The sequence below is a fragment of the Phocoena phocoena genome, chromosome 1, assembly GCF_963924675.1.
Source record: "Phocoena phocoena chromosome 1, mPhoPho1.1, whole genome shotgun sequence".
Taxonomy (NCBI): domain Eukaryota; kingdom Metazoa; phylum Chordata; class Mammalia; order Artiodactyla; family Phocoenidae; genus Phocoena; species Phocoena phocoena.
Window position 1 is genome coordinate 19805659 of NC_089219.1, and position 12078 is coordinate 19817736.

A 12078-nucleotide genomic window follows, 5' to 3' on the forward strand; every position below is an offset into this window, starting at 1 on the left:
TAGATTTAGGAACTGAGGTGTCTTCTACTTCAGAAAATTAAGTTCGCCTTCCTTGGAGTGACCTAAAAAGTTTAGGAAGTAAAAGAGTTGGGTTTTCCCTAAGGCTTTCAGATTATTTCTGAAACTGGCCTGTGACATGGGCAAATCTAAGAGTAACAGTGAATGTTGAAAAGCCATGGAAAGCAAATTAACAGCTTCCTATTTTGAAATAACTTTTCTCCCAATCATAAAATGATAACTAAAATGTTAAAAATAAGCTGTTGATTACTTCCAATTTTGAAAATAAAGAAGAGGTGGCCACTATCTTTTTTTTTTTTTTTTTTTTTTTTGCGGTATGTAGGCCTCTCACTGCCGTGGCCTCTCCCGCTGCAGAGCACAGGCTCCGGACGCGCAGGCTCAGCGGCCATGGCTCAAAGGCCCAGCCGCTCCGCGGCATGTGGGATCCTCCCGGACTGGGGCACGAACCCGTGTCCCCTGCATCAGCAGGTGGACTCTCAACCACTGCGCCACCAGGGAAGCCCCACTATCTTAATGTATATCCTCTCAGTCTTTTTTTCTCTTGCATACATACATATTTTCACAAAACGAAGCTCATACTATGTATAATGTTTTGTAATTGTCTTTTTCACTGACTATATCATGAGCATTCTCCCATGTCATTGAATATTCTTCCTCAGTGGTTTTTTTTTAAATTAATTTGTTTATTATTTTTTTGGCTGTGTTGAGTTTGTTGCTGCATGTGGGCTTTCTCTAGTTGCAGCGAACGGGGGCTACTCTTCGTTACGGTGCACGGGCTTCTCATCGCGGTGGCTTCTCTTGTTGCGGAGCGTGGGCTCTAGGCGCGTGGGCTTCAGTAGTTGTGGCACGTGGGCTCAGTAGTTGTGGCTCGCAGGCTGAGTAATTGTGGCGCACGGGCTTAGTGCTCCGCACCATGGGGGATCTTCCCAGGCCAGGGCTTGAACCCATGTCCCCCTGCATTGGCAGGCGGATTCTTAACCACTGTGCCACCAGCGAAGACCCCAATGGTTTTTTAATGGTGGCATGTCAGTCAGACACATGAATATACAATTTATTTAGCCACTCTTCTGTTGAATATTTGTGTTCCTGCTTTTTTTTTCTTACTATAAATAATGCTGCAACAAACACACTTTTATACAAATCTTTGTGTGTATCTCCAGTGTGGGAGAGGGATGATGTATTAACAGATATGAACATTTTAAAGACTTTTTTGATACAAAGTATCATATCTGACCACATCTTTTAAGAACCTTATTAAAAATAGTTCATGGCACCCATTGCTTTATTCTTAAAGGGCTTCAAGAAGTCAGTTTTCTATTCCATGAATGGCCAGTGAAATCCTCTAGATTTCCTTCCCTTCTCTGTGTTCCTTAATGAAAATGAATGTGTTTGACAGATTAGGGAGCAGAGGCATAAGGTACTTTGTATTATGGTTTCACCTAGCAATCAGGTAATCAGGCTGTTGCTTATTTTTGGATACTTGTGCCTGGTAAGCAATTGTAGTAACCACAGTGAGACCTGAGGCAGCTTCATTTCCTTATTTCCAAAGTTGTGGTTTATAGGATATACTAGAGCAGCTTCAAGTCAGTGTAGGCCTCACTTAAGATGAAAGACATTCATGTTTTTATGTGAATGACCCATGCTACCCAGCCTGTCAGGGTGAATGACCTGGAAAGGGGGGAAGGGAAGGAGTTGGTGAAGGTAAACAGTATTTCTTCTGGGGACAGAGCTTTGATTTATGAGCTCAGTTTCCTGCATAGACAGCTGTGTGGTCCCTAAACAAGTTCTGTCTTGTATGATTAACGTATGCCAGGGGATCTCCTAATGGAATTAGGTACTTAGTGAGATAAAGCAGTTGCTCTTCATTCAGTCTTTTTTTTTTTTTAAACATCTTTATTGGAGTATAATTGCTTTACAATGGTGTGTTAGTTTCTGCTTTGTAACAAAGTGAATCAGTTATACATATACATATATTCCCACATCTCTTCCCTCTTGCATCTCCCTCCCTCCCACCCTCCCTATCCCACCCCTCTAGGTGGTCATAAACCACATAGCTGATCTCCCTGTGCCATGCGGCTGCTTCCCACTAGCTATCTATTTTACGTTTGGCAGTGTATATATATCCATGCCACTCTCTCACCTCCCCATATCCTCAAGTCCATGCTCTAGTAGGTCTGTGTCTTTATTCCCATCTTCATTCAGTCTTTTCATGTGCACCTGCCTTCCTGATAAGCAAATGCCCCTTTACCCTGGTCTCCTTCAGCCACTATTGAAACTAAAAATCTGGCGGCCTTCTGTAGATAGGTTGTTTCCAGAGCCTCATATATCATAACGCTAACCCTGTTCTAATCTAAGCACTGAGGAAATGGACACAGAGCGAGAGTTAGAGACATGGTCTTGGAAGGGTCAGAAGAAACTTTAGAAATACACTTCCAGCTTCTAATTTTAGAGCACCGCCAGTCCCTGGCTTCAGAGAACTTATAGGCTCTTTAGAAATAAGATATATACACAGGAAAATATTAAAAACCAAAACAAATATAAAAACAGCACAGGGAAATGGTTTAGTGCCAAACCAGAAACACCAACAGTAAGGGCTTTCAGATTTCAGAAGGAGAGGGAAATCAGCACCTCATGGTGGAGAGTTTGGTTTTTGTTTTTATTTTTTAAGTGGGTCTCGAATGAGTGAGACTTGAAAATTGGAGGCCATTCCTCCAGTAGGGAGTGGTGGTATAATTAAAGGCAGAAGATATCTGGAAACAAGGAGCGGGTCGTTTTGGCTGGTATGATGGGTTTGTGAAAAAAACTCATCTTTCAGTCACTTGGCTGTATCGTTTGAAGGTGACCTTCTGAAGCCCCTTTTCTTACGTGGTAAGCAGCACTCTTAAGTTCTGTGTTGTCATGCAAGGCCTACAGCGTCTCTGTCACAGCTTCTTAGAGCTCAGAGATAACCAGCAGAGCCGAGGCTCCTTATCTTCCTGAGGGCCTCATGGGGTCAAGCTGGCAACCCATAGAAATATACACTTAGGTCGTTTTCTGGAATGGGTATGGAGTCATCTGTAGGTGAAGTCCTGGCTGAGAAAAGGTCTCCCTCTTTTTCGCAGGACTTGCTTCCTGGGGCAGTTTCCTGCCCCAAAGTCTTAAAGTTCTTCTGTGTTCTCAGTCAGGCCTCATAAAGCCTCAGGCTTTATAAAAACATGGAGATACTGGCTCTACACGTTGGAGACTTTTAAACTTCCAATGAAGTCATAGCACTGTGGCTGTAATTGAAGTAATTCACAAAGGTAAGGATTACAAACACTTGGACACAGATATCTCCCTGCCTTTTCGGATGCTTAACAATACCTCTCTCAACTAAAAGCTGACACTTGAATACTGTACTTTGTTTTACTACCAGGTGTGCTTCAAGACGCTCAAAGATAGTTTTCTTACTTAGCCTGCCTTGAAAGACTCAGGTTTGAGCTTCATTCTTTTGGTCAGCTAGGAAATTACCCCTTATTAAAATGTAACTTTTTCCCTTAAAATTAAATAATTAGCAACCATTTACATTACAGCGTACCTTAGCTGGGTGGAATGAGGGAGGAGATGAGGTAGAGTTGAGGTTTGGAGTGGGTAAGAGTGTTCCTCAGCTTGGCAGTTTGGCTCTGAAGTCAGCTGGGCTGGCGAGTGGAGCCCTGAGGAAGGGCTGCTCCAGGGGCCCCACCTCTTGCTTGTGAGTTAGGTGCTCTGCTGGAGCTTAGAGGTAGCTTACAAGTTTAGAAGTTGATTTAAAATTTTATCAGTAAAGTGGAGTAAAGCGGCTCGGAAAGGTGCCTGGACCTAACAGGTAACGTTCTGAGTTGATTAGACCCCTGGTTTGTCTGATTGGGCCCAGACAGACATATTTATTGGACACATAGACTCCAGCTTTGCTGTGGGCCCCGTCTGTATCCCAAGTGGCAGCACTACTGGACAGCCTTCGTAAGGGTGACGGGAGTTGGGCAAGGAGGGAGTATGTTTATTTCCTGCCGAAGCCTTACCAAAGTTTGGTTAAGATCTGTCTGACCCATTATTTCTTTTTTTTGGATGAGTTTATAGTTCTGCTGGAGGAAAATTCTCTTTTATCCCTTAATCTTCTATTGTGTAGGGAGGAGAATAGGATTTAGCTCTGATAAATGGATTTGAGCTTGGAGATGAAATTTTTTCCTGCTTTCTTTTGATTCCTATTTACTGAAATTAGTTTTAAGGGTTATAAACTATTACTTCTGCCTCATTTTCTTCCTGGCCACGTGCTTCAAATTTAGGTTGCAGCTATCGACATTTTAGTAAAACCCCATGAATATATTTGAAGATTTTGCATTAACCTCTTAACACCATTTAATCAGTACTTCTTGGTGTTTCACAGCAATAAATTATATATCTGCATTTTACCTAGTAAGTATTGACCTTCAGCACAAAAGGGTTAAGTTTACCATTATGACGAGTAGTAGTTATCTGTCTAATAAATGCCCCTGGCACTTGACTGGCTCGATTCAGTTCAACTTACTGATTCGTGTAATTCTTTAAAGACTCACGTATACATTTTTTATTGAGCACATGCAGAGATTGGGAGCACAGTACCCCTGTGTGCTGTAACATTACGCAGCAATTAAGTTGTCTGTGAAAAGTTTCTAATAGTGTGGAAAGGTGCTTAAGCTTTGTAACCTGTGCATGTGATACCCTCTCAGCAATATGAAAAATGTTTACATGTGTTAAGAAAGAGAAAGAAAAAGACATACAGAAATGAAGTAAACCAAATGCAAATAGTGGTTCTGTCTGGATGAAAGGGTTATGAGTTATTTACATGTTTATTCTTTATACTTCTCTGTTGTATGCAGTTTTTCATTTTTTTTTTTTTTTTTTTTTTTTAAACATCTTTATTGGGGTATAATTGCTTTACAATGGTGTGTTAGTTTCTGCTTTATAACAAAGTGAATCAGTTATACATATACATATGTTCCCATATGTCTTCCCTCTTGCGTCTCCTTTCCTCCCACTCTCCCCATCCCACCCTTCCAGGCTGTTCCAAAGCACCGAGCTAATATCCCTGTGCCTTGCGGCTGCTTCCCCCCAGCTATCTACCTTACTACGTTTGTTAGTGTGTATATGTCCATGACTCTCTCTCGCCCTGTCAAAACTCACCCTTCCCCCTCCCCATATCCTTAAGTCCGTTCTCCAGTAGGTCTGCGTCTTTATTCCTATCTTACCCCTAGGTTCTTCATGACATTTTTTTCCCTTAAATTCCATATATATGTGTTAGCATACGGTATTTGTCTTTTTCTTTCTGACTTACTTCACTCTGTATGACAGATTCTAGGTCTATCCATCTCATTACAAATAGCTCAATTTCATTTCTTTTTAAGGCTGAGTAATATTCCATTGTGTATATGTGCCACATCTTCTTTATCCATTCATCCGATGATGGGCGCTTAGGTTGTTTCCATGTCCTGGCTATTGTAAATAGAGCTGCAATGAACATTTTGGTACATGACTCTCTTTGAATTTTGGTTTTCTCAGGGTATATGCCAAGTAGTGGGATTGCTGGGTCATATGGTAATTCTATTTGTAGTTTTTTAAGGAACCTCCATACTGTTCTCCACAGTGGCTGAACCAATTCACATTCCCACCAGCAGTGCAAGAGTGTCCCCTTTTCTCCACACCCTCTCCAGCATTTATTGTTTCTTGATTTTTTGATGATGGCCATTCTGACTGGTGTGAGATGATATCTCATTGTAGTTTTGATTTGCATTTCTCTAATGATTAATGATGTTGAGCATTCTTTCATGTGTTTGTTGGCATTCTGTATATCTTCTTTGGAGAAATGTCTATTTAGGTCTTCTGCCCATTTTTGGATGGGGTTGTTTGTTTTTTTGTTATTGAGCTGCATGAGCTGCTTGTAAATTTTGGAGATTAATCCTTTGTCAGTTGCTTCATTTGCAAATGTTTTCTCCCATTCTGAGGGTTGTCTTTTGGTCTTGGTTATCGTTTCCTTTGCTGTGCAAAAGCTTTGAAGTTTCATTAGGTCCCATTTGTTTATTTTTGTTTTTATTTCCATTACTCTAGGAGGTGGGTCAGAAAGGATCTTGCTGTGATTTATGTCATAGAGTGTTCTTCCTATGTTTTCTTCTAAGAGTTTGATAGTTTCTGGCCTTACATTTAGGTCTTTAATCCATTTTGAGCTTATTTTTGTGTATGGTGTTAGGGAGTGATCTAATCTCATACTTTTACATGTACCTGTCCAGTTTTCCCAGCACCATTTATTGAAGAGGCTGTCCTTTCTCCACTGTACATTCCTGCCTCCTTTATCAAAGATGAGGTGTCCATATGTGCGTGGGTTTATCTCTGGGCTTTCTATCCTGTTCCACTGATCCATCTTTCTGTTTTTGTGCCAGTACCATACTGTCTTGATTACTGTTGCTTTGTAATATAGTCTGAAGTCAGGGAGCCTTATTCCTCCAGCTCCTTTTTTCGTTCTAAAGATTGCTTTGGCTATTCGGGGTCTTTTGTGTTTCCATACAAATTGCGAAATTTTTTGTTCTAGTTCTGTGAAAAATGCCAGTGGTAGTTTGATAGGGATTGCATTGAATCTGTAGATTGCTTTGGGTAGTAGAGTCATTTTCACAATGTTGATTCTTCCCATCCAAGAACATGGTATATCTCTCCATCTATTTGTATCATCTTTAATTTCTTTCATCAGTGTCTTATAATTTTCTGCATACAGGTCTTTCGTATCCTTAGGTAGGTTTATTCCTAGATATTTTATTCTTTTTGTTGCAATGGTAAATGGGAGTGTTTTCTTGATTTCACTTTCAGATTTTTCATCATTAGTATATAGGAATGCCAGAGATTTCTGTGCATTAATTTTGTATCCTGCTACTTTACCAAATTCATTGATTAGCTCTAGTAGTTTTCTGGTAGCATCTTTAGGATTCTCTATGTATAGTATCATGTCATCTGCAAACAGTGACAGCTTTACTTCTTCTTTTCCGATTTGGATTCCTTTTATTTCCTTTTCTTCTCTGATTGCTGTGGCTAAAACTTCCAAAACTATGTTGAATAAGAGTGGTGAGAGTGGGCAACCTTGTCTTGTTCCTGATCTTAGTGGAAATGCTTTCAGTTTTTCACCATTGAGGATGATGTTTGCTGTGGGCTTGTCATATATGGCTTTTATTATGTTTAGGAAAGTTCCCTCTATGCCTACTTTCTGGAGGGTTTTTATCATAAATGGGTGTTGAATTTTGTCGAAAGCTTTCTCTGCATCTATTGAGATGATCATATGGTTTTTCTCCTTCAATTTGTTAATATGGTTTATCACATTGATAGATTTGCGTATATTGAAGAATCCTTGCATTCCTGGAATAAACCCCACTTGATCATGGTGTATGATCCTTTTAATGTGCTGTTGGATTCTGTTTGCTAGTATTTTGTTGAGGATTTTTGCATCTATGTTCATCAGTGATATTGGCCTGTAGTTTTCTTTCTTTGTGACATCCTTGTCTGGTTTTGGTATCAAGGTGATGGTGGCTTCGTAGAAGGAATTTGGGAGTGTTCCTCCCTCTGCTATATTTTGGAAGAGTTTGAGAAGGATAGGTGTTAGCTCTTCTCTAAACGTTTGATAGAATTCACCTGTGAAGCCATCTGGTCCTGGGCTTTTGTTTGTTGGAAGGTTTTTAATCACAGTTTCAATTTCAGTGCTTGTGATTGGTCTGTTCATATTTTCTATTTCTTCCTGATTCAGTCTTGGCAGGTTGTGCATTTCTAAGAATTTGTCCATTTCTTCCAGATTGTCCATTTTATTGGCATAGAGTTGCTTGTAGTAATCTCTCATGATTTTTTTTATTTCTGCAGTGTCAGTTGTTACTTCTCCTTTTTCATTTCTAATTCTATTGATTTGAGTCTTCTCCCTTTTTTTCTTGATGAGTCTGGCTAGTGGTTTATCTATTTTGTTTATCTTCTCAAAGAACCAGCTTTTAGTTTTATTGATCTTTGCTATTGTTTCCTTCATTTCTTTTTCATTTATTTCTGATCTGATTTTTATGATTTCTTTCCTTCTGCTAGCTTTGGGGTTTTTTTGTTCTTCTTTCTCTAATTGCTTGAGGTGCAAGGTTAGGTTGTTTATTCGAGATGTTTCCTGCTTCTTAAGGTGGGCTTGTATTGCTATAAACTTCCCCCTTAGGACTGCTTTTGCTGCATCCCATAGGTTTTGGGTCGTTGTGTCTCCATTGTCATTTGTTTCTAGGTATTTTTTTATTTCCTCTTTGATTTCTTCAGTGATCACTTCATTATTAAGTAGTGTATTGTTTAGCCTCCATGTGTTTGTATTTTTTACAGATCTTTTCCTGTAATTGATATCTAGTCTCATGGCGTTGTGGTCGGAAAAGATACTTGATACAATTTCAGTTTTCTTAAATTTACCAAGGCTTGATTTGTGACCCAAGATATGATCTATCCTTTTGACTGGGTATCACTTTTGCAATAAAAACATAAATCTAATAAGGGTTTGTAAATCACTTTACCACCTACCTCAGTTAAGATTTAAAATATAGTGAACGTTCAACATTAAATTAATGCTTTCTGCAGAGGGACAATGAAAAGTTTCCCCTAATAAATTTTAAAAGTTACTGAGAATTTACCATTTAGCACATTAAGTTACCTTACATGTTGTCATGCAGTTTCCTATAGACCAGTGTTCCTTAAACTGAGGAATGCTGTGTTAACTAACAGGTTTGCTGCAACTGTTTGGAAAACAGTCATTCAGAGTTTTACAGAACCAATGGCAACAGTTACGAAAATCCTGAAGCATTTTAATTCTGTGCCTCGTGAACTTAAGTTATTTAATTTTTGAAAATAAACTTTTTATTGAAGTATAACACACGTCCACAAAAGTGCTCAAATCTTAAGTGTACAACTTACGAATTTTCACAAAGTGAACACACCCTTGAAACCACGTCACTTTATTTCTCTTGTATTGTGCTGCTGTACGTCTTTGATAAAATTTCCATAGTTCTACACACAAAAAATATTGTTTAGTGTTCTGCGATCTCCAGAAGTTACACTCTAGATATTTTTGCACACTTTGCTCTCCTAACTCCTTGGTTTTTTTACATTTTTCAAAGAACTCTAAAGTTTCATTCAGAAATTGTTATTCTTAGTTCATGGTAGGAAATCTGGCTTTTATAGGTTAAAAACTCTAAAAAAGTAAGAACTTCAAAATTCTTGACATCTAGACTTCGCAGATTTAATTTTTCTTTCATTCCCAACTGCGGCACATGCTTTGCCCCAGTGGCTGCTTGTGTGGAACTTGATTCCTGGGCCTCTGCATATGATACAGCTTAGGTTGCTAATCTGAAGGGGCAGATCAACAGCCAGTGGTAAGTGTGTCAGGCCTAGAAATCCTAGACCAAGCTGGGAGGGACTTTAGAGATCGTTTGCCTCAGATGGGGAAACTGAGTCCTGAAAGGTTATATGCCTTGTCCGGGGTCGCAGAGCTGGCTCCAGAGCTGAGTCGAGAATCCTGATCCTATACCCCGTTTCTAAACCTTGCGAAGTCCCTAGTCTCTTCTTAAAGCTCATCCTTCTTACTAAAAATGCAGCCCTCGGGCTGTGAAACCGACTTCTCAAAAAAGATAAATTACCTAACACATTTTTCAGCCAAACTTCTTAATGAGGATAACCTGACAACATCGACCTGTTTTAGAAAATATCCCTTGGGTAACTTCGGGTGAATGAGTGACGGTGTGGGGATGGTATAAATGCCAGTCGGTAATTGTTTAGAGCAGTTCCGGGAGTACATTCAACTGGAATAACCCTGGCAATAGGGAAAGTGTGGCATGATGTCCATTTGTGACGCTTCCCTGGGGAGCGAGCTGTGTCAGGAGACCCGGCAGCTCTTCTGGAACACAGAGTCTCTAGTCCGTGTTCCCAGGCACTGGACAGGGGGACTGGCTACTGGGCCTGGGAGCTAACCATTGATGTTTCATGACTTTTTGGTTTTGAGATTTTGTTTCAATTGGCTAAAGGTAAGACAGGTAAATAAAGCCGCTCTTTGGTTTTCTAAGGAATGCCAGGCAACCGATACATGTATTTAGTAAGTGTTGATCACTGTGATTGATGGGCCCTGGGGATTTCGTGCTTCATAAAACATATCTGTAAGGACCTAGTCTATGGACCTGGCAGTTCCAAGGAGATCACCATTGCCCTCCAGAATTCTTGGTTCTGTTGGTGTGTTGGATTAGTGAAATGCACAAGAGTCTCTTCAGAGCTAACTGACTTTTGCCTACTGTAGGTTTGTAGGAAAAGGTGTCTTCTGAGTCTCACCTGGCAGTCATCCTTGGCCTGAACTTGAGTGCCGTTCTCCATGGTCTAATCTGCCAGGTCCCTTCTATCCTTTCTCACCCTGTTCCCAGAGTACAAGCCTTCCTCAGAGGCCAGACTGATTGCTCTGCCTCCAAATGCCTGTGGCTGTTGCTACCTTTGAGCTTTTGAGCATGCTTTCCCCTTGTTTAGAATGCCTTCTCCTCCCCTTCTACTTCTCCAAATCCTGCCCAACTTTCGAGGCCCAACTCATTTCCCATCTTCTCTCCTCAGAACTCATGCGACACTTCTCCCCATGCCATGCTGTGGCTGATAGAGCCACAGTTTGGCCTGCTGGAGAAGAGAGTGGAGTCTAGAGCTAGGCTGCCTGTGTGACCTTGGGCTGGAACCTTTCCTGAATCTAAATTTCTTCATCTGTAAAAATGGGACTAATAATTGCCAAGGTTATTCAATTTAGCTCATAGTTGTACAGATTAAATGCGTTCATACCATTAAAACCTATGGAACAGTGCCTGGCATGTAAGTTCTCATTAAATATTAGTTACTCCCTTTAGCATGTTTTTAACCATGGCCTTCCTGTATTATGGTTTAATCATTTTAAATGTCTGTTTATTGGCCTCTAGTGAAATTGTAAAGTCCTCTCATGAAGAAGGGGGCTTAACTTTATATTCTTTGTTGACCCTTTTCAGTCCTACATGTGCATATAATAGCTCCCCAATACGTATCACTTAAAGTGAAACTATTACTGCATTAAAGAAAATAGATGGAACAGGAGCAAGGAATTGAAAAGATAAGCTTCATTTCACAGATTGAGTTTTCTTGTGATTCGTAGATCATGTAATTTGTTCCTTTTTTCATTGTTGTTGAGTCTAGTGAGCTCTTCTGTCACAGTCACCACAAGTGTGAACATCATTTAGCAAGGATGCTAGCAGTTTCAGGAGGCTGCCTCAGACACTGTTTTCTTCTAGGCCCATGGTGGGAGGGAATCTCAGACAGTAGACTCTGATCTATCAGGATATCTCAAAGCATGTGGGTCCTGAGCTGGTTGTTACTAGCATATCTCCCTTGCTGAGGGGCATGGGGAATTCACCAGTGGAGAGGGGACCATGCCCTTCAGGCACCCTCCCTCTGCCTTCCCCTCCTCCTTTATTAGCAGCTCAGATACTCACAAGCACCATCCTCACCTGTCAGTGTTCACAAATATTTGGGGGGAAATCAAAAGTTACCCTCTGGTGGGAAGGGGGAGACCCAGGCAGAAGCACTGATTCAAAGGCTGATTGCAGACGGGAGTTGCGTTGATGTCAGGAGCTGCTGGCAGGGTGCTCCACCGGCCACCCAGCAGTCAGGGACTTCAGCCAGGGTCTCCCACAGAGCCCCCGGGCTGGCCTGTCAGTGATGAAGATGCTGTGTTTCTCCTTCTCCTAGGCTGGAACAAGACATTAAAAAGTTAAAGGCCGACCTGCAGGCCAGCAGGCAAGTGGAACAGGAGCTCCGCAGTCAGATCAGCTCCCTCTCGAGCACCGAGCGAGGGATCCGCTCAGAAATGGGCCAGCTCCGGCAAGAGAACGAGCTGCTGCAGAACAAGTACGTGTGCCTTGTGGGCCTCTGGCCGTGAGTCAAGCAGCCTCGCGTTGCTCTCGTTTCCAGGGATTGGAGCACAAGGCTCATGACGGCAAAGGGATCTAGCAGAGGGGTGTTTTTTTTTTAAACAAAATGTTTAGAATATTTAAT

General features: G+C 41.0%; 1 protein-coding gene across 2 annotated transcripts in view; it reads left to right on the forward strand.

The window, feature by feature from the left end:
* Positions 1–12078, forward strand: part of MACO1 (macoilin 1) — a 60630-nt gene that overhangs the window by 36111 nt on the left and 12441 nt on the right. For both annotated transcript variants that reach the window (XM_065877331.1, XM_065877338.1), the window contains one exon: positions 11773–11931. In XM_065877331.1, the coding sequence (XP_065733403.1) occupies positions 11773–11931 (159 nt within the window). The remainder of the gene's footprint in view (positions 1–11772; positions 11932–12078) is intronic.